Source organism: Diadema antillarum, unplaced genomic scaffold, assembly GCF_040938485.1.
Source record: "Diadema antillarum isolate AM-2024a unplaced genomic scaffold, OU_Dant_1.0 seq00000946_RagTag, whole genome shotgun sequence".
Lineage (NCBI taxonomy): Eukaryota > Metazoa > Echinodermata > Echinoidea > Diadematoida > Diadematidae > Diadema > Diadema antillarum.
Window position 1 is genome coordinate 1,606,388 of NW_027271795.1, and position 23,560 is coordinate 1,629,947.

At 38.5% G+C, this 23,560-nt stretch overlaps 1 protein-coding gene across 6 annotated transcripts in view; it reads left to right on the plus strand.

Annotated features, from left to right (window-relative positions):
- LOC139741709 (protein unc-13 homolog B-like) overlaps positions 1–23,475 on the plus strand; it is a 267,252-nt gene extending 243,777 nt beyond the window's left edge. For all 6 annotated transcript variants that reach the window (XM_071652293.1, XM_071652294.1, XM_071652296.1 and 3 more), the window contains 21 exons: positions 549–839; positions 1,576–1,703; positions 2,334–2,452; positions 2,934–3,094; positions 4,022–4,172; positions 5,212–5,280; positions 5,844–5,933; positions 6,851–7,116; positions 7,857–7,942; positions 8,676–8,802; positions 9,436–9,676; positions 10,414–10,491; positions 11,362–11,537; positions 13,172–13,318; positions 14,040–14,163; positions 15,629–15,694; positions 16,320–16,397; positions 18,660–18,807; positions 19,365–19,460; positions 20,317–20,476; positions 21,180–23,475. In XM_071652293.1, coding sequence (XP_071508394.1) covers positions 549–839; positions 1,576–1,703; positions 2,334–2,452; positions 2,934–3,094; positions 4,022–4,172; positions 5,212–5,280; positions 5,844–5,933; positions 6,851–7,116; positions 7,857–7,942; positions 8,676–8,802; positions 9,436–9,676; positions 10,414–10,491; positions 11,362–11,537; positions 13,172–13,318; positions 14,040–14,163; positions 15,629–15,694; positions 16,320–16,397; positions 18,660–18,807; positions 19,365–19,460; positions 20,317–20,476; positions 21,180–21,474 — 3,097 coding nt within the window. In that variant the 3' untranslated portion in view covers positions 21,475–23,475. The remainder of the gene's footprint in view (positions 1–548; positions 840–1,575; positions 1,704–2,333; positions 2,453–2,933; positions 3,095–4,021; positions 4,173–5,211; positions 5,281–5,843; positions 5,934–6,850; positions 7,117–7,856; positions 7,943–8,675; positions 8,803–9,435; positions 9,677–10,413; positions 10,492–11,361; positions 11,538–13,171; positions 13,319–14,039; positions 14,164–15,628; positions 15,695–16,319; positions 16,398–18,659; positions 18,808–19,364; positions 19,461–20,316; positions 20,477–21,179) is intronic.
- The last annotated feature ends 85 nt before the right edge of the window (positions 23,476–23,560 follow it).

Genomic DNA, 23,560 nt, shown 5'->3' on the forward strand with positions numbered 1-23,560 from the left:
AAAATTCGCAAAATTAAAATGATTGTGAACATTCCTTGTTTTACAGTATGTGGAACTTATGAATCCATCAGTTGAATGCATTATGTTTTTTGCTTGTGATAATTCTGTAATGGTGGCAGAAAACATAGCATATCATGTGGTTGGAACTTAATGTCCAGTATCAATGCCATTAATATCAGTAGAGTTATCAATGCCAGAGTCAACATGATAACAATATGACAGCACCACTGTCAATATCAATATTTCACTGTGATATTTTGACGTTCTCGTATGTTCACTGCTGATTGACTCTGTCTCACTGCAGTGTGTTGGCTTGTTCCCAAAGTATCTTGAAAAATTTGCAAGTTGTATGAACTAGGATCAATCAAGTGATGTTTGTTAATATTCACCTGGAGAAATGTTTCATCAGCATACAAATCACGTGGAATGTCAATTATGGAGGCATAAGGTGAGATGTTGTTCCAGAATTATGTTCCCTGCAACAGGTTTCTCTCCAACTCGGGTGCGAACTCATTCCGTGAAATCCCTTATTGCTTTCATCCCCACAGGGAGGTATTCAACGTCCCGCCACAGGCCCACTCGGGCCACATGAAGGCGGTCAAGCAGTCGGTGCTGGACGGCACGTCCAAGTGGTCAGCCAAGCTCGCCATCACCGTGGTCAGCGCTCAGGGTCTCATCGCCAAGGACAAGACTGGGACGAGCGACCCCTACGTCACTGTCCAGGTGGGCAAGGTCAAAAAGCGGACGCGCACCGTGCAGCGCAACCTCAACCCCGAGTGGAACGAGAAGTTCTTCTTCGAGTGCCACAACTCGTCGGACCGCATCAAAGTCAGAGTCTGGTGAGTGGCAGTCACGTACGTGCCGAGGAAGGCAGAGTCCTGTGGAGTGGTGATGATTGATGTCAATGATTAATGATCGTTGTCATGGTAATTGAAAGTGATGGTTGGAAGCATGTAGTCGTCAGATGATGTGATGATGTCAGTGAGTGGCGATGGTTGTCACGGTGATTGGAATAATGGTGCAAGCAAGAGCCTCTCCAATGTTGTGATGATGTCAATGATTAATGGCAGTTGCCATGGTGATGGAATTGATGGTGGTTGTGATGGCTGCAGTGATGATGGTGAAAGTGACTGTGGTTTGGTGACAACATGTGCTATGATAGTGGTAATCTTATGGTTTGAGTGCTTGACTTGCTTCTAGTGATAATGCCTCAGGTGAAGTTGATAATGATTACGTTAGTGGTGGTGGTCATGGTAGTGATTATAATTTATATTATGTTGGTTTATGGCTGAAGTAGTAGCAAAACTATGACAGTGATTACCCAGATAGGGCTTGAATTATCATTAGTTTCCAGTGACACATTTAGTCGAGACGAGAATTAAAGGGGAATACAGTGGTGCTGTTTATTGATAAGTTTGATGATGAAAGTGATAACAATCATGTTGGTTGTTGGAATTTCTTCTTCATGATTATAGTGAAGTGAGGATATTGCGGTCTTGATGGTTTGGTTGTCAATGAGTGACATTTACAAGTTGTTTTTGGTGGTTACAAAATGTCCTCCTCTTCCTCCTGCAGGGATGAAGATGATGACTTGAAGTCCAAGCTGATGCAGAAATTGACGAGAGAGTCGGACGACTTCTTGGGTCAGACCATTATCGAGGTCCGGACGCTCAGCGGTGAGATGGACGTCTGGTACAACCTCGGTAAGTTGGGAACAGTATTCTACCTCTGGTACTGGACTGTACTGGTTAGTACTCCATCAAGAAGACTGCATGGAAAAATTGAGCAAAGAGTATTTTCATGCAGCAGATTGGATTCTACTGCATGCAAATTATGTGTCCAGATCTAATGGGGATCTCAATTACAATCTCATAATATTACTTGAAAGTTGCTTACACTGGCAGTACCAATATCTAATGTATATCTATATTTCCTCTGTTTATTGTCAGTGCCGACTATTTCTCCAATGCAGACCAGTGGGGGGAAACAACATAGATAAGAATGAGATTATCATTCAAATACTACTGAGAAAATATGAGTCACGGTACAATCGGTACATATCTGCAAGGACTATGTACTTGGCATTACCGGAAAAGGAGAGATGAATCTTGTTATCAAACAGCGTCGCCTGTAATCAGTTGTCGCGCATTAGCTACTTTGCCCTTCATGTAGTTAATCACACAATCTCAACATTGAAGGATAAATGGTTAAGAGGGGACCATGCGCCAACTTTCTCAGCCCCTCAATGTTGTCTTTTGTATATGGGCTTGATTGCCAGTGAGCTCGGATGCTGTTATGCATTAATTGCTCCCTGTTGTCGTGGTGATTTTCAGAGAAACGGACGGACAAGTCGGCCGTATCGGGAGCTATACGTCTGCACATCTCGGTGGAGATCAAAGGGGAGGAGAAAGCCGTGGCCCCCTACCACGTACAGTATACCTGCCTGCATGAGGTGAGTGGGTGGTTAGCCACTCTACCACCTGTCACATAAATCATTACTTTACATTCTTTTAGACCCTGAGGGCGCTCTTCTGTTGTCTCTTTTCTTCCCTTTAATGCAACTTCCGTACCTTACAGGCCAATGATCCTGTAATTTTTGCCAAAGTTGTTACGTCTTGATCACTTTTGTAGCAGATTCTTGATTTGCAGCGCACTATTGCTCCAGTGAAGAAAAGTGGGATATTTTTGAGAACTCCACATACAACAATCACACTTTAATAGTATTATAAAGAGTTCGTAAACAAAAGGCACACACACATCAATTGTTTTCTTTTTTTTCTGCTGCAAAAGAGGAATAACTTTTACGTGGTGTAATCTTTGTAATCTAGTCTGAACTAACAATAATATCCTTGCCTCTGTTCGTAAACTTTTTTAAAAGAATGTGAGTGTTTCATTCATTCTGTCCTAACTCTTATTTCTCCCCCACCCCACAGAATCTCTTCCATTTTCTCAGCATGAAGGAGGGCGGCAACGTTAAGCTGCCGTCGGCGAAGGGGGACGACGCGTGGAAGATCTACTTCGACGAGACCGCCCAAGAGGTAGTGGATGAGTTTGCCATGAGATACGGCATCGAGTCCATCTACCAAGCAATGACGTGAGTACCAGCCAAAACAAAACAAAAGAACAAGAACAAACGAGGAAAAAGGCTGCACAATGAGTGAAATTTGCAAAACTTTATAAACCAGTTGCTGATGATTACCATCGCTTGTATTCGCAGTCCTCTTGAAGTAGTACAATCTGTACTTGGTAGATTACAGAGGTTCTCTTTTACTAAGCCTTGGGGCAGTCATGTTGGAAAAGAGAGCAGTAGACATTCAATGCTAATCAAGCATTTCTTGAGGTTCATTTACCTGTTTCAAATCATGGTGTCTATTTTGTATAAATTTACTCTTATATGTACGCCACGAAACACATACCATAGCATTCTATTTTCCCCTCTGTACGCATGGATGTTATAGGAAGTAAATTACGTATTTTTTATGAGGTATGTTTGTTTATTTCTTTATTTTTTGAAAAAAAAAAAAGTGATATAAGTGTAATGGACCGAAACAGAGATTGATGAAGAAATTGTGAGGAGAGCTGATGCTGACGGGAGGCTTATTCTGGGTTGGCAGAGGATCAGTTAGACAAGATTTAGATGCGCATGGCATGAAGAAGAGAAGGAGACTGGGATGCAACTGACCCCCCCTCCCCACCCCATCCCCCCCCCCAAAAAAAAGAGGAAAAAGAGGAGGATTAGGAGGAAAAAAGTATCTCCAATTTCTCCTGAAGATAGATGATGGAGAATGTTAGTTGAACAGATGAGGAGAGTTAAACTTTTTATGAAAGCTACATGCAAATGATAGTGGCAGAGTACGATTAAAATAAAAATATACCGGTATATCAATAAAATGTGACTAGATGAATATAAGAGAGTGAAAAAACATGAGTGGATGTGTGTGATACTTTTGCTGATGACATATCCATGTGACTGACGAGGTCTCTTACTTCTTTGATGTCTTTTGTCGTTCAACCCGCGCAGACATTTTTCCTGTCTTTCATCAAAGTACATGTGCTCTGGCGTACCGGCCGTCATGAGCACATTACTAGCCAACATCAACGCCTTCTACGCACACACCACGGCATCCTCCGCTGTCTCCGCAAGTGATAGATTCGCTGCATCAAATTTCGGCGTAAGTACGGCCTATCACTGCAAGTGTGCGGCACCATGCCGTCCAGTTGACTCTCTCATCATGTCTGATGTGTAGCAGCTGACAACTTTGACAAAGTTTCCTAAGTCATGGTATTTTGATTTTCACAAAGATGAAGCTGAAACAAACTAATCATGCAATTCAGTGATGACAATATAATCTTTTCAGTGTAGCTCCCTGCAATGGTGCTAAATTTGAACACTCACTCAAAATGAAAGAATATTTGAAGATATATTCTCAGGTTTTCTCGTGGTGATTAAACAGGATAGATCTGCACAACATAAACAGAAGTCAGCTATTATAGCCACAAATGAAAGCTAATTTGGTAGAAATTGCCATGTTTGGTTAACGCTTTAGGTACTATTTAATTAACCTGATAGTAGAAACACTGTGCATCTTCAGGTGACAGACAAACATCGTATGCTCTCAGGTGAAATAAGACCAAATGATTTTTATTTTCATTGCTGAATCAGAACTATGGAATATCTCAAAATATGGCTAGATTAGTACCACTTATCCTGCAAGACATTTGGGTGAATTTCATCAACTTTGTAAAAAAATATTCACTTGAGCAAAGATTTGTTGTTGCATGGTGTTGTAAATCTTTTGTGGCTACTCTTGATACAGTTTTAAGAAATTTTGAGCAAGAAGCTGCAGAATTGCTTTCTTAGGTAGATATTGAATGAGTAGAACTTGTGCTGCAATCAGAGAATAGGTCACGCAAAGGTCACTCATCTCAACATGACGACTTGTAACTTTCTGTGAAAAATATTCATGCACAGTGTATATGGCAGAGGTGGGAATTTAACTGAAATGTTATGTACCACCAATTACAGTATAACTTACCATTCATTTCTTTGTTTAGGTTTATTTCTTTCTTCTATAATGATCAGTAGATACAATGTGTTCACTGTATTCAGAAAAGAGAAGTGCATCTATGTTTATAATTTTAGCCACCCCACTCCTTCATATTTCTGATATGAAAAATTGATTTCACTATTTCCCCTCTCCTGCATTGCAGAAAGAAAAATTTGTTCGTCTTCTAGATCAACTCCACAACTCGGTCCGGATAGATCTCAACTCCTACAGGGTGAGTTAATCAGAAAGCAAAGTATGTTACATATTATTATATTGATATACAGATGTACGCCTTGTATTTCAAAATCTCATTTTAGTGATTAATCTTTCATATATTTATGAAAGTTTCATCAGTATCTGTCTGTTGTGGAAATATGAAATTCTTTTGGGAGTTCCAAGCTCATGTATCAGTATTTCAGTTTAGGCTGTTCTGAAGCACAACTGTAGCTAATGTAAACCCACACATAATGAGGTGGTTACCAGATGCATCAGTTCAAATTAGAAAATGGACTTGCTTAGGATGAGTATATACTGTATACGCCGAATATTTCGCGAGGTTTTTATTTTCGCACATTTCGCGAGTCAGGAGCTGTTCGCAAAAATAATGACTCTGATCTCGATATGAATGTGATGCACACGTATACATTTCTCCGTTCAGTGCAGTACTCCACGATCGCAAATTTAACCACTTACGAAATTGTTAGGAAGTCCTGATTCGCGAAAATTTAGACTTAGTAAATATATGGCGTATACAGTAATGTGTTGATTGAAAACTTTGACCTTCTTGGCCTATAGAACAACTTCCCAGCAGACACCCCCGACAGACTGGCTGACCTCAAGTCTATGGTAGACCTCTTAACAAGTATTACTTTCTTCAGAATGAAGGTAAGAAAATCTTCTCTCCTTATATCACTTTATTAGTGTCAACTAGTTCATTTTCATTCAAATGATTTTATTTCCACATAAAGTAATACAAAGCAATATACATAACGCTTACATGAATACATAATATTTTAAGGAATTTTGAATCACATAAAGTTTCAACAAAACATGGATACAAATATAATATCAACTTTGTTTTTAGATAAATAAACAATTAAGCAATACAAATTTATTTTGTAACTATATGGAAAAGAGGAATTCACAAGAGAAGCATAGCTTGAAAATTCTGTGAATTACTCTAGAAGATGAGGGCATCTTAAGATCCTTCAAGGACTCCACGTACAAAAATTTTGATATCATGTTGATATCATATCATATCAGTTAGTTCGACCAGAGAGTGATTTTTTATTTCTTTTTATTTATCGTATGACCACAAATAATTGTACTTGGAAATAATGAGTAGATCATAATGGTAGTAAGGAACACAGTTGCTTAGTTATCAGCCAAGACTTAATTTTTATGATATTTTATGCGCAAACCAATTGGTAGAGTTGTGAGTTGATGATATACTGGTGGTAATCCCCATAGATATTTTGCACACATGGTTATGACAAGTATCATTCTGAGGTGAAAACGTGAAAATGTTAAAGTTCCAAAACTCTCTCACTTCCAGTCCAAGTTAGATAGAACTTCTACCAGTCTGTTCATTTTGTTTTGCTGTGTTCATTCACTCTTTGTTTGCTTTGAGTGCTTATTGACACAGAAAAAAAAAACCCATAACATTGTACACACAGTCCAAAGTCCCTGGTACAGAAAGGGTTAAAGTGTGGAAATGTGTGGAATGACCCGTGACGCTGCAATTCTGGTCAATATGTATCAAGGTTTTTCTTCGACCACTTCACACTTTCAACCCACGACAGGTGCAAGAGCAAGCTAGTCCCCCTAGAGCTGCCTCGGTGGTGCTGGGTTGCGTCAAAGCGTGCCTCCAGTCGACCTACGACTACATCCGCGACAACTGCTTTGAGCTGTTCCAGCGCGAGTTCCAGCCGGACCAGCCCATCAAGCAGCCAGACCCGGCCGACGACCCCAACGGGCCCCGCAGCCTGGAGTTCTGGACCAAGATGATCTCCCTCATCGTGTCCGTCATCGAGGAAGACAAGACCACGTACACGTCGGTGCTCAACCAGTGAGTCAAGAGTCACCTTCATCTTGTACTTAACATTTACCATGCTTTGAAAGAAGAGTATAATTCAATTTACTTACAGCAACAAAAATTAGGAAGTACTAGTAGATGAGCACAAGTTCAAAAATATAATTACTGCTAAAACTGGTCGTTACACTTTATTCATGTATGACCGCGTACGTGTGTTTCATTTGTTCGTTTCTGGTTTTGACCTTTTAAAATCATGGAGAGTACAAAAAAGAAAATACCGTAATAGCCATGTCATACTGTAAAAGTGGATATTTTCGCGCGACTAATTTTTCGCGCTTGGCCGGGTGAGAAGAGTTTCGCGTGTTTTTAATTCTGCGGAATCAAGACATCACGCACAGGAACATATGGCAAGCAAAAATGTTCGCGTGCTTTTATTTTCGTGCTAGTTTCTGGTTGCGCGAAATGCGCAAAAATTTCCACTTTTACAGTATATGACTGTCATATTACTTTACGCGACATATATTTCTATAGAGAGATGGCTGCTAAAGCAAATTTATAACTGTTCTTGCAAAATTAATTTGCAAGTCCCAGTTTACAAAATATTATGCTTACAAAATATATGGCTCACACAGCATGTGTATGAGATTTTTTTTTTAGGCAGCTAGTCAACATATAATTGCAGCATGTCAGACAATAGTGGTAAGGGGAAGCTACAGTATAATGTTTTGATTGTTCAAACTGGCATCTCCCAACACACTTTCAATTTGCGACAGATTCCCCAACGAACTGAACGTTGGCCAGTTGTCGTCCACCATGATGTGGAGTGAATTTGCCAAAGATATGAAATCTGCTCTCGGGGGTAAGTATTAGAATGATCCAAAGTCTATATCCTTGTTTGTTTGGCTTTTTATTTTGCTCTCAATGGGTTTATATCAGCAGATCATCCTAACCAAATCATAGTTGTGTGGTACAGTTTATATTTCTTGAAGTTCATGGATAATTATCACTGTTTAGTGACAGTTGTGCAGGTAATGACTGGAATATGTTGGAGAATGTATGAATTTGAAGTGGGTTTTTTCGTGTATAGTGTGTTTGTGTATGGATGGACATTTTGAACAGTGTAATACAAGTGTATCTCTTCAGACATTCAGAGTCCCATAAGATATGATGGGTACTACAGTGTACATCACATGGATTTTTTTAATGCAAATAATAGCCTATTACGAGGTGCTGCTTTGATATTTATTCATCTGGTGGGTATAACATGTTTACTTGCTCTATCTTCTGTTTAGTTTTATGCTAAGCAAGAGTACTCAGAAAAATTCATGATGTTTCTAATAAATTCTATGCACTGTCAGAGGCATTACCTACTATCTATGCTGCTTAGATTCTCTTTTTCTTCAGATTAATTGATTGCATTATGAAAGTGTCTTCATATCTGCCTAATCCAGGTATATGTAGCAAACATCGTCCACTACCCAAGTACCTAGAAGGGCGTTAATCACTGCGCAAATCTTGTGCACTAAGCACCATTTTGCATCTTAACCAAGAGTGCATCTTTAATCTCCCATAACGTTTTCACTCCACCATAGAGCATGACCAGCAGAGGAGGTGTACTAGTGCCGAGTACATGAACCTCCACTTTAAAGTCAAGTGGATGTATAACAAGTATGTGGAAGGAGTGAATGAGTACACAGACAAGACTCCAGAGTATGCCAGGTGAGACTTTTCTACCAAAGCTGAAGTGTAGAACCATACTTAACATTGTCATAAACTGCACCTTATTTGCTTCCAGGAACGTGTACCCCCAAACAGTGGGTTGTGGTTTAATGATATATGTATAGCAACAGCAAAATCTGTGCTCTTAGAAATAGTCTGCACCTGCAGCAGATCCTGCCAATAATTTTCTTTTTCCCGTCCATGTCTCTACAGACAGCCATGAAAAAGTTTGAGTTTTTGTTGTTTTTTTAAGCAAAAATGCAAAATATTGTATTCTGGAATCTGAAAGGAGTTATATATCAAATGATAGCTCTAGATTTGTAAACTTATTAGAATGGCAAAATTTGCCTGATCAAAAATTTGAACAAAATTAAACCAGTTTCTTATTATCAAAACTATGCTCATGGGCTGTATGAAGTACATGTAGGTAAAATTCAAGAAGCCCTAATTACACTATCTACACTATCAATCTCATATCTTATAACAGTACAGTGCAATGTCTGCTACATTTGTTCAGTCCATCATATCAAAGTTTTTGCAGAATGTTGTACATTAGTGTAAGAAAGTACATGTCAACATTAAATGATGGGGAGACTCAAGGAATGTTATCTTCCCTGGTCTTGAAATCTCCAGCTGGTTCGAGCCCTTCGTGATGCAGTGGCTGCGTGAGAACGAGGAGCTCTCGATGGACTTCCTGCACGGCGCCCTTGAGAGGGACGCCAAGGAGAACTTCCAGAAGAGCTCGGAGCACGCCCGCTTCTCGTGCTCCGTGGTGGACGTCTTCACCCAGATCAACCAGAGCTTTGACATCATCCGAAGACTGGAGTGTCCCGACCCCGAGATCGTCAACAGATACATGAGGAAGTTCGCCAACGTATGAATTCATTTTCTACCACACTTGCATTCTATTAGACTAGACTGAAAAAAAAATTACATCTAGGGACTTATTCTTGGATGTCTTACATGACTAGGGACTTATCGTTCTTGAGCAACACTTTTAAGATGATATTGCACCATTGACAGAATGATAAGGATAAGGTTTGACACAAATTTTCAATCTCCAGTGCCAACATCACACGATCAACGTGTATTTTGTGTCTGTTTATTTGCCAAAGTTGGTAAATGTTTGTTATGAATCATATCAAAAGGAAGAGACACATGGAAATGTAATGTGATTTCGGTACAGTGTAAGAATACATTCTCCGTGATTTTAGCTACTTTTTAAAAAAGTTCACATTAGAAAATAACCTCCTCTGGAAAAATTCAAGCTGTCTAGTTCCGTTATGTCAGAGAAAATTTAGTGTTTAGCGGACATTGGAAGCTTTGTCCTGTGGGAGAAATGTTCTTCCTGTCACAGATTAACCCACTTTGCAGACTCAAAATCAAAATTAAACTCAAACTTTAAAATAGATATGATGTTGGATATTTCTCTAATCTATCGATAGTTAATTCCCACACCAATTGTCCCAAAAAAAAAAAAAAAAAAAATTAACATTTGTGTTACCATTAAGTGTTTCTGCTGTTTGCACATCTGAATTTATGGCAAGATGCTGCCTGTAGCAGAGATTCCTCTGTCAATAATTTTTTTCACCATTGTCTTGTCTTCCACAGACTGTCAACAGAGTCCTTCTGGCCTATGCCGACATTGTCACGGAGAAGTTTGCTCGCTACTGCAACAAGGATGAGATTGTGAGTTGCAATTTAATTCTGCCCTCACCCCAATTCATGGAGATTTATTTACAGGGAAAAGAAAACTGTAGAAAGAAATTGCTAGATTTGCTAGTAACACATTTACTTGATTCAATATCATTTTCATAACACATTCAGCATATGAATATAATATCATGCAAACACACGCACACACACTCAAGCACACAGACAAACGTACCTGTGGATAGAAAGTTTTTGATAGGCACTTACTGATATGCATCCATACTTTCCGACTTTGATGTGCAATATCAAAGCATATTCAATGAAACACTTAGGCTTGTGTATTAATTCTCATAAGCTACTATAATAAATGGTCTGTGAAAGATACACTGTATTTTGTCTCCTGTGTCATGCAAATGTATGCTTCCTACACGCGCAAACTCTTGCCACAAATGCAAGTCACTATTTAGTGTAGAGTATAACTCAAATTCTCGTAACTGCTGCATAACAGCTGTTTATGCCCTCTCTATATAATATTTTCATAGAGATGATAATAATCATATTAGGATGGCTGTATTTCATGGAATAACAGGGAACATTGCACTCTCGTTTGGGCCAATATTGCACTCATCTTCTACACGTGCAATATTGGGCCTAATTCATACAATACTGTCTGGTATCCCATTCATTGTCATGCAATGTACTATAAATATTGCATCTTGCCATGTGCAATATTGGTCTTAACTCATGCAATATTCCCCAGTATTCCATTCATTGCCATCCAACATAACATAATTATTACATCTTGCCATGTGCCATATTGGTCTTAACTCGTGCAATATTCTCCGGTATTCCGTTCATTGCCATTCAATATAACATAATTATCGCATTTTGCCACACCCCCTACAGTCCCTCCAGGCCTGCATCCTGATGAACAACATCCAGCAGCTGAGGGTGTACCTGGAGAAGGTCTTTGAGTCCATGGGAGGGGAGAAGCTGGACTCAGAGGCTGCCGACACCTTGAAGAAGCTGCAGGGAAGCCTGAACGAGGTCTTGGACCAGCTCAGCAAGGTCTTTGCAAAGAGGTAGGCTTATAGCGGACAGCAACTATATTATTCCACAGGCTGGTACTCTAGCTGTCTCTCGATCACTCACATCTCATGAAGGTTCAAGGTGTAGAAAACAAAGCTTGCTGATCAAAACTGCCTTTCTAATGATAGTGAGCCAGTGAAATAAAATGGAGACAAGAGCAGCATGAGCTTTCATTTAATGTCATTTTAATTTATTTTTATATTTCTCAATAAGATGATACATCAGATATAACAAGCTAGAATGGTACATGATATCTAGCTTGTATGCACAATACATATTACTAACATCTGGAATATTGTGGTCAATCTATGAAAATTCAAATCTAAGCAGAATGCCAGAGAAATAAAATTGAACCTACTTAAAAGACAGCTTGTTAAAGGAGACCTCCGGATGATTTTTAGATTTTTTGCATTTAAACAACTATAAGTTAGTTGTACTAAGGACAGAGTTTCAGATTTTATGATAGCTGGGATGAAGAATAAGAATATTTTCAAAATTTAGAACAAATTACTATGAACAAGGATGATGACATGGCAGAGTCACCATAAGTATGCATGAGTTGGGGCTCAAGGAAGCAGAACAAAAGAAGAAGGCATGCATAGGTTATACACAGGTGAACTTGCAAGCAAGCACTATTGTAATGGAATGACACTGCTACATTTCTGAAATATGTGAACCTCCTATGTCATCATCCTTGTTCAGTGTAATTTGTTTAAGGTTTTTCAAAGTATTGTTTCTCTGATCAAAAACTACAATAAATTCCACAAATCTATACATGGAGTTGTCGATTTATGTACTACACAATGTGAAATTATGAAAATCGTCTGGAATGTCCCTTTAAGTGTACATCCCAATCTTTTAATCTTGTTGCCTCTGACAATAACTCTCGAAGGTAACAAGATTAGAAGAATCCAGGAACAAAAGAGAGAAGAAAGACAAGATAGTTTTTTACAGACCTGCATGTTTTCATTGAGTGTCGGCATCAGGAGAGGAATGATGGTTTCTAATACCTCTAACAGCACAGTTCTGTCGCTGCATGCATCAAAGAAAAAAATGTATTACAATGATTTTTAATGCAGTCAATGGAAGCGATGCAGACAGCAACACTTCTTTTACAACATGCAACTATTTTTCTGTACAAACACAGCCACTTATCACACCATTGAAGTGCAGATTATATGTATTCTTTCAAGCAATTTAGGTATATGTTCTACACTGGACAGATGTCATATATTTAATGCTCTCTTTAGATATATTTCATCATGAACAAACAATTAGATTTTAACCAAAAGGTCATCACACCATTGAAGTGCAGATTATATGTATTCTTTCAAGCAATTTAGGTATATGTTCTACACTGGACAGATGTCATATATTTAATGCTCTCTTTAGATATATTTCATCATGAACAAACAATTAGATTTTAACCAAAAGGTCTTTCATGAAAGGGAACAATTATTCTATTTGATGGGTAACTGTATATGTGATCTTACAATGTATATTCCTTCTTTATGATACCTGAATGTCTAATTTACTTCTGTGAAAATATGCATGAAATGTTGATAAAGTTGATATTATATATTGGAATGCTTTATGTTCCCTTTGTGACTGGTGTCATGTGCCACAGCTTTGTACCACGCCTCCACGAGTCTATTGAGCAGCTGAGTGGCCACCTTGGTGAAGTCAGGGGCCAGGGCCAGCCCAACCAGAGAAGTAACAACGAGTCCGACGCCGTCACCGTGCTCCGCCCACTCATGGAGATCCTGGACGGGAAGTGAGTTCCTCCAAGATAATTGATTTGATTTGATTTGATTTGATTTGATAAGATTTGATTTCTGCATTCCTGTATCATACAAATCTACGACACAAAGTCAACTGAACAATGTTATTGGGTAATGATTGAACAGGGGAAATACACGGAAACAGGTAAATGATTGACTTAGATTTAGAACACTGTTTTTCTAGGTAATAAAAAATAAAGGATAATACACATTATTGAGAATTTATTGTATACATCATATATCTATATGGCTTTTAAGTTTACAAATTTTGTAAGTTGGGTACTATTTGCAAATACAGTGACATTTGAAAATATTGACCCTCTGATCCTATTCAAATGTACACATACTGGTATGCAACCACAGAACACAGTACCTGAACAAGGTGTGTGATAATACAGTTTTAGTTGGCCGAAGTCTTGGCGTGCCTACTGTGTGGATGGATGCATGCATTAAATTTTGCAGACAAGTAAACTTTCTAGATATACTTTTAAGGCATCTTCATTGAGGACACACACACACACACCAAAAAAACCCTAATGTATATGTGTATAATCATATACAAAGTATATACATACTGTATATATGAGAAAATGTGCACTATTTACGTTGTATGGTTTGTATAGGTTTGCGACCTCCTTATACAGTCATGTATAGTTGTAGTCTCTAAATCAGACCTTCAAGCTAGTATACCATATATCTTGCCTTATGATGCAGCCTGTCGGTGCTGGCCCAGAACTGTGAGAAGACTGTGTGGAAGAGACTACTCAAGGAGATGTGGAAGATTGTCATCAGCACCGTGGAGAAGGTCGTCGTCCTGCCTCCAATGAGTGATGTCTCGGTAAGGATCGACCCTAAGCTGTGGGAATGAAACGTTGACACTGGCTTGTACACCACTCACATCTGCACTGGTCTAGCAACAACAACAACAAAAACACCTGTTACAACTGGAAAATCGTTAACACCTTTAACACCCAAAATGACATGCAATGACACACATGCAGTGACAAATTTACCAACACTTGTAAGATAAAACACCCACCAGTAATTACAACTGGCGAATCATTAACACCTTTACACCAAAAATGACACGCAGTGACACACATTGACAAATCATCAACACCTGTGTACACCAGTGATCTGTACACCCCATCTCCATCATAAAACACAATTGGCAACTTCGACACAAACCGTGCATGTAGTTGCAAATGTCTCTACATTACAGCAGCCAAGTCAGCTTGACTTTCTTGATAGCATGATAGTATGTTTGTGATTTCATTTTCTGGCACTGAGTTTTATGCACCAACTCTTATATTATAAGAATAATTTGCCAAGAGTTAAATAAACAGTGTAGATTTACAATGTACCAGTGCTCACAATACTCATGTTGTTTCCATGACACATGACAATAAAAATATATCTGAGAGCAACTGAGGTATGGAAATGATATACTGTAAGATGATTATAATTATTATTCATCATGGCATGTAGCAGAAATTATTTTTGAATAAAACTGTGAATAGGGATTTTGAGTGCACTGTCTGACTATAATAAATTATGTACCTTTTTGCATTGAAACTTTTTACACAACTTGTCCAAGTGTAGTTCATAACTGGCAATGGAATAATTGGAGAGTCGGGGTATAGTCAGGTGTCATGTCTTATTCATTTGTTTCTCTATCTTTCTTGTTGAGAGGGAAAATGTTAATTTGGATCACTTTGTGCTTGTGTCTTCTTCTTCTTCTTCTGATTAAGTCTGCCTCCTTCAATAGACTGAAGATTCTTGCAGACTGGTGCTATTTACATTATAATACAATTTATTTACAGATATTTACAAGCACATAGAAAATTTGACGAAAATACTAGCCACTGTGATCAACCGTTAGACGGTTTCGAAATGATCCCACAGATGACGCTGAAACAATTTCTGACGACAGGGAATTCCAGTTCCTTACAGTTCTTGGGAAGAACGAATGGCGATGCGATTCAGTTCTCGAATATGGTACCTGATAGGAGTGTGGTTGCGAGGCTCTCGTTAACTGAGTAGCCTGTTTGATGATATAGTCCTGTGCTGAAAGAGGAGTGAGATTATTGTGTATTTTGTACATCATAATTAGCCTGTCATTTTCTCTGCGCTGTTCCAGAGTGGTCCAATTAAGTTCTTGTAGCATTTTGGTGACACTCGAGGTGTTATGGTAGCGATTTAAAGTGAATCGCGCAGCTGAATGAAATTTGTCTTAGTGATTCTATCCGATGAAGATCTGAATGCATTGTCATTTGGCAAATCAACTGTTCCCTTTTATCCAGATGAGCTCAATTTTAGCCACTCTCAACCCAGCCTTAGCCAAATTGCAGGGGCACGGAGAGACAAAGGTATGTTTCAGCTGTTTGTATCCGTATTCTATTTGCGATGTAATTTTAAATTAAAATACAATACCTCCTTGAAGAAAAAATTGCTTTTGAAAGTGAAGACTGCATTCTTTTTGACAAAAATAATTTGTAGCTTGAGCAGTATATTGCACCATCAGCAAATTTGACTCTTCTTTGTTAAGTTAGCAGTATTATGACTTGTATGAATGGTTTTTAAAAATTTCATTCATTACAGCGCCCTTATTGACCTACAAATTAGTCATTTTTATCGGCCTGTCATGTAACAGTGCTGTTACGAATTTTGCAGATATCTTTCACAAACAGACCAAAGCAAAAATTAAAGACATTTTATTTCCCATTCCTCCTTTTTCCTTATATTTCCTTATTGTGAATCAACTTCTCTTCATATGTATTAGATATTTTATATCGTTGATATCTCTTGAGCAGAGTAATGAGAAGAAAAAAAAACTTGAATAGAAAACCAGAAATATCCATATTCATATTTGCATGCCATCTGAATATGACATCTGCAATGGAACCTCCATGCACAGTATGTGTGCATGTGTGCATGCCAGGTCTCAGACATGAACTAAAGTTTCTCTTAACTCTCTCTTGCCTGTACCTTTAGGATGTGAACAAGGAGGAGAACAAGAACTTGTCCCCCAAGCAGTGCGCTGTCCTCGAGGTAGCCCTGGACCACATCAAGGTACCATGTCACTATCATGTTTCTTGGGCCAGGAAAAAACAAATGTGTCACCATGACAACTAGTCCTGACTTCACTAACCCTTGCTTGTACATTGTAATCAATGTGTAATTTGTTCTGTGTAGTGTTGTTATAATGTAATTGTAGATGTTTTTGTTTTACTTGAATTTTTTTTTCTACTGTTCATGAGTTGATTTGTGTGCTTTTGATAGTTCTGAAGATTTAATTTGCTTTTGTCTGTTTCATTGGTATTTGCTTGTAATCATGTGATTTTGATTTAACTGCAGTATATGTGTCCCATAAGTAACTTGACAGAAAAGCAAATGTGCACATACTGTATTGGTAAATCTTAACCCATGTGAGAACTTACGCCATATGTCACATCAATACCTACTAAATATTAGGACCAGCTAGGAGATTTAGATATATAATAAATCAGTAATGATGTAGATATATTATAAAGGAATTCAAAATACATATAATTTCCGAGAATAGCTTTGTCATCATCAAAGTGCTGTTTATGTAGTGTGGCCATGTAATCATATTGTGTAGTTTGATGTTTTTACCATGATGTGTAGAGTGTATTATTTTTCATTTAACCCTTTGCTTTACATCAATGTTTGTTTTATTTTCCCTTTTATAGCAGCTGCTTCTTCTCCCATCATTTTTTTTTTGCTTTGTTTATGTTGTTCAAAGATTTGTGTTCAATCTCACGGTGGAAACTTTAGTTGGCTCTTAGCTTATGCAGTAATTGTGATTTTATATTTGTCTGCACACAGCTTCTACTGCTCCTGTCAATGTGCATTGAAATGGTAACAGTTGTGAAATTTGTCGTCTTGTCTGCGCTTTTGTAACATTTTGTGAGAGTTAGCGTTTAACAAAGTAGGAGAGAATAGCTTTCAGTAATAATGCAAACTTGATCTTGTGGATGTTTGATCCGTACGTCATGTCCGGTACCAGGCAATACTAACTCTGTGTGTGTATATAAGTGGAAAATGATAACAAAATAACACACCATTTTAACACTTCACCTTTCTAGATAGTTCATGAGATAGATTGTACACATACTTTTGACTGCATTACTCTGTTGTTGTTGTTTTTTTTTTCTCTCTTTCTTTTTTTAGGGTGGTTCTCTTAGAGTGTTAGATTCCTTTCAAACAAAAAAAACCCCAAAAAACAGACATAGCTCGTCTGCCTTTACAGTAACTGCTTCTAAAGATTTTCCTCAGACATGCATTGTGATATTAAGATATTTTAAACCGTTAGTTATGAAATTACCATACACACAGTGTATAATCTATTCAGGATAAATGCCAATATTTAAAAATTTTTCTTTTTTCCAAGTGACATCATTGAGAATAGATTCCCTTTAAATGTCATTTTGTTTATTACACTAAACAACTGAAAGCTTCAGGCTTTGTTTTCTTTAACAATTTATCGTGCATTGATAGATAATATCGTGCTATGGCAATATGTGACAGTTTCATTGAAATAAAATTATTTTAAATCATAACCTGTAGGGGAATTTTTTTTGATAAATCATCCTGTCCTTGGGCGAATAGATTAAAGTCTATATTTCATTTGATATAATAAAACCAGTCATCCTCTGTTTTTCTCTTAATATCATATGCTCAGTTAGCAGTCCACTTTATATTTATGTAACTTTTAGCATAGAAATACCCACAGACATTTGTATACATGCATTCTTTGAAACATGCACATAACAAAACATTCTAATTATGTATGCAAGAACAGATGCTGACCCCAAACCCAAAAGTTATTATTTCATTCATTGTGTCTATCTGAAAGGTAAAAGAGTAATTACATGAATCTTATAAAAGGGAGAATGTATGGAAATGTTTAATCAATATGCTAATAGATTTCAATGACAAATGTCACACAGGTATGAGTCTCCCTACTCAAAAGGAGACTGAGTTGACTGGATGCTAGGTGAGCCTTAGTAAAAGCTGTGTGCATTCAAAGATACAGAAATCACAATTCTGACTTTCCAGCAGATACTGGGGCAGTCTTTTTCCTTCCACTTGAGTTCATCTTTTGGTAGCGTTCTGGAAACAAACTTTACCACAAAAGCGAGGAATTATCTAGCCACCTTCTAAGGCTGCAGAAGTATGTCATGAACTCTCAAAATTCTGCCCAGAGCGTAGGTTTTCGAGAGAAAAAAATACATAAAATCCCAAGATAACGGCGAGCCAACTAACGTTGCTTCCCACCGCCTGCAACAGGGTTGTTTTGCCCACCCACAGCAATACTTCCATGGCTCTGGGAACGGCCTCAAGCGCAACTTTCTGGAGAAGAGCCCCGAGTTGCAGTCGCTGCGCTACGCCCTCTCCCTCTACACCCAGACCACAGACATGCTGATCAAGACTTTTGTGCAGACGCAGAATCAGCAAGGTACGCCAGCCGATGGATGTTGATGGAAGATTTGAGCTGCTAGATTATTTTCCTTAACATAAGATTCAAACACAATTTTTTTTAGAAGCACATCAGTTGAGCACATCTGCAACTCTTTCTTCTCTTTCATCTTCTTGTGATTCTTATTGTTATTGTTGTCATTCCATTGGTTTGGAATACAATTTAGATGTGGATAAAAATTCATTGAATCCATATCGCCATGTTTTAGACACAGTATTCCAGTCCTGCCATTGATGTGCAACTGTCTCAATTAAGACATGACCGTGTGTGCATTTCTGGCATGAATAACATTTGACTAAGAGTATTAACTCAGTATTAATGACAAACTAAGAGTGGACCTTCTCAATTAGTCAGGCTTTGAAGTTGGCCAATAGATGTTCTGGTGTTTTGGCAAACCTATCTGTGAGAACTTGAATCTGAGTGGGCTCAGATCACATGTTATTATTGTAACATGATGATGTGCTGTGAATCTGATCAGTTTAGGGCGATGTACAATTTCTCTCTTACACATATATGTTCTTTTTGCCATGGAACAGATCAACCCAGTGGAAGTCAGTCCTATGGTGAGCTCTCCATTCAGGTAGACCTGTTCACACACCCAGGAACCGGGGAGCACAAGGTCAATGTTAAAGGTAAACATCAGGTTTAAATTTCAAGCAAAATGTAGTCATATCTGAAGTTATTCATATCTACGTGGTAACATTGCGACATTATGACTCGGATGGTTATTTCTCTGTAAGTTTTTTTTTTCCTTTACCTGATTGACTTTGTGCAGTCATTTGGTTTTGATGGCCTAACCGACCACCACAAACAAACCCTGATAAAGCTGTGACCACCATAGAGCCAAGAAAATTGCAAATTATGATGACTCAAATTAAAAATGTGAAATATGACAATTGGTCACAAATAGACATTTTGACTCTCCTGTCAGACAAAAAAAAATGATCAAAAAGATTAAGGATATTTTGAAATTCAAAACTTTCTAGGTTCCTTAAAGCATGTCACTGTGCTGTTGCAAATTAGTCTACTGTGGTTATGTGCTTAATCACCTGCATGCTCTCCTGAATTGTAACATCATGGCTATTTTTTAATACTGTGTATATAAGCTTGCCAGCTCTCTTACAGTTGGTACATAAGGCTCTTTAAAATACAGTGGGAGTATTCTATGTGATTGGAAAGGTGAGAGCCTAATAAAGTGCCACTACTAATATCATCTATCTATTTATCTATTTTTGGCGGGACCCTTCTGGGAGAGAATCACCTATCGTACTCATTACATGATGGGCTGTAATTCACAGTGCAGAAATTCTCTTTGCTTTCTAACAGCAAAGGACAATTTAAAGCAAACAAAAAACAAACAAATGCTCTCCAGATGTTTCTCTCATCAAGACAAGAATCAAAGTTATATCATGCACTATCTCTTTCACGTGCAACATGGCGTCACCTCGGTTTCGTTTCATTTCTTTTTTCCACTCCCCTTTCCTGCAGTGGTGGCTGCCAATGGCCTCAGGTGGCAGACGACCAGCATGTTCCGGCCATTTGTGGAGGCCTACATGATCGGTCCACACCTGAGCGACAAGCGGCGCAAGCACTCCACCAAATCCAAGGCCAACAACTGGGCGCCCAAGTACAACGAGACCTTCCAGTTGTGAGTTTGTGGTGTTTTCACATCATTGTTGGGGGGGGGGGGGGGAGGGGAGTGACTGTTTTAAATTCAGCTCACCTAGTTCAGTGCATTATGAGTAAAAATCCAAGCTTGTTACAAATGGCAAAGTGTACCGTTTATTCTAAATCCTGAAGCTGCCATTTGGATTTATTTCTTGCCACCTTGGCTCTTGCAAGCCCAGTAGTATGTAACGTTGTTGGTACAGTCAGTTGTAATTGTTGTACTCAAAATATGGAGGGAATATCAACATGCTGTAGAATTTGATTACTAGGATTACGTTTTAGGATTCTTTGCTTTGGATGAAGCAGTGGTTATCCACAGTAGATATGAATGTTGATGAGTTCAGTTTTGAGGGGAAAGAATTGTAATCAACAAAAAGAGTAGAGATATGTTTTCTATTTGACAGCGTCCTCAAAGAGAGGAATGCTGACTCATCATTCAAAGTGCCTACCAGAAGAGAGCCGAAACTATTCTTTCTACTCTAAAATGTTGGGTTTCTTTTAGGAAAGAAAAATATAACTTTAATATTAAGACATCACAAACATCTTATTGACAACAAATAATTCAAAAAATAAAAAATAAAATCAGATGACGCAAAAGGAAAATACTTGAAATTGACTTGTGTTTTTCTTTTGCAAAATACTAAACATTTGTGGAAATGTTTGTTTGTGAATTTCCCTCACAGTATCCTTGGCAACGAGGATGAGCCAAGTTCATACGAGCTCCACTTCTGCGTCAAAGACTACTGCTTTGCCCGCGAGGACCACCTCATCGGGATCGGCGTACTTCAGCTCCACACCATCGTGGAATGCGGCAGCTGCGCCTGCGTCAGCACGCTGGGCCGCAAGCTGCACGTCAACGACACGGGTGGGACTATCCTACGCATCCTGTCGCAGCGCACCAACGACGAGGTCGCCCGCGAGTTCGTGCGGCTCAAGTCGGAGCGGCGGTCGGAGGGTGGAGACCAGGGGCGGAGCTGAGGCTCGAAATTTGCGGGATGGGGAGGGGGCTTTGTTGATCGATGAAATTTTTTCCAAACTGACATAAACGTACCTCATTTCCTTTTTTTTCTATGAGGGGTGGATGTCCCCCTTTAAATCTAAGTGCCTAAGTGTTTGAACTCTTTAACTTCATGTGCACAACCTCTTGACTCATTCCTATTTTGTTATCTTTCATACGCAGGAGACACTTCTGCATGAGGAGCTGCGAATACTCCATATTGTTAAGTGATTTAGGGCACACACACCGCTGTGGGTGTGTTTTGATGAGAAGCCGGTGGTTGTCGCGCGCAGCATTTGAATTCTTTGTGCTTTCAAAAACCCAACAGGATGAGCGGAACAAAATGGAACAAAATTGTCTCCCAGTTTTTGTTCCATCCCTTACCTGGCTTATACATTGTAGGAAGCCTGGCAGAAAGCTCTCTAGACTGTCTCAAAGTTTCTAGCAACTCCCAAGTTTGCATAATTTCTGTCTATAGTCTTGTAGACCCACAAATAAAGTCGGTGAAAAATCATCGCATGTGAGGAGACACAAGGAGATGTTAAAGTGTTACTTAGCACTTGCTTAATGAGAGGTGGGGGGAACTGTCTTTATGCCATTGTATGAGACACCAAATGAAGTCATTTTTAAATACCCAGGATTTAACAACTCTGCTGATTGCATAAATCTGTTGCGTTATGATTTAACAGTGTGCACCAATGTGAATGTGTCATTTTACTTGGTGTTTGATGTCTCTCTCTCTCTCTCTCTCTCTCTCTCTCTCTCTCTTCACCATTATTTTTATTTCGGCACAGGTGGGGAAAAAAAGTGTGTGCTATGTTGCTTCCCTTCTGATCATTTATAACATTTTTGTGTACATAGAATGAATGGTTGCAATACAACCATGCTACATGTATCATTGGATCCTTATGCATAGCTATTGATACGTTGTAACAAAGTTGATACTTTTAGACCATTCGGTTTGTCGTACCTTGTTCTTTTTTCCTGTTTTCATTGGTAAATCACAGAGAGATTTGTAAACAGAGAAGGAAAAATGTCGAGTCAAACCAATTTTCTTTGCTCGTGAAGTTGCTAGTAAGCTATTAAGGTAGTGACAGTCTGCAGTCATCAAGTTTTGGTGTAATGAAGAAGCAGTGTTGTAGCGAGAATGTGAACATTCAGACTTTTTTTGAAATGTGGTGATCATCGTTGCATTCAATGTACAGATTTGTAGACCTTTTTCTCAATGTATTTGAAAAAAAAAAAATCGTTTTTGTGTATTGTCCGTTGAAAAAGAGACGTATCGATTGACTTGCCTTTAGTGCTCTGTTGCTGTATTACTTGGAATAGAGAAAATGATACATTATATCGATCTATTTGTAAATTTATATAAATGAATCTATCTATATATATGTACTGTTGCAATATTTATCCGCTTATTTGGAACATCTAGGTGCTATTGTATGAAGACCACACTTTTCACTGTTCACATTATCAGTGGGTGAGTCCGTTATTTTTTCTTTTTTTTTCACCAGATGGATATTACACATTCCATGCTCAAAGGCAAAATCAACAACTTCACGGGAATATTCAAACTAGGCACTCCAACATTTGTTGGTAGATAAAACACAAGACAGGGTGAGCGGGAAACCCGGGAAGATATTAAAAATAAAGATAATTTTTTTTTTTTTGCTTTCTTGACAGAGCAAGGAGGAATGGTTGAACAATTCTAGCCCGACACATGTGCTTTTTATGAGCAGTGTTCCATACAATTCCTTCAGATGCAGGTATTAACTTGAACAAGACCCATATATCTTGGTAAAAAGAAAGTGAGAGGGGGATGGGGTGAGAAAGAAGGGAGTGAAGCGAGTTCCTTGCATGAAAGTTTAGCCTTTGGTGTACTTCCCGCTGACACAGCTATGTAGAGTAGATACAGTGTATGTCCATCCAGTCTGCAGATTACAGTCCCATAATTTTGCGATCCCACACATTGCAACAGCATCACAGTGCAATTAATATATCACATTCAGATACTGTAAAACGAGAAATGTTCGCGTGCATTTTAATTTCGCGAATTTCGCGAATTTC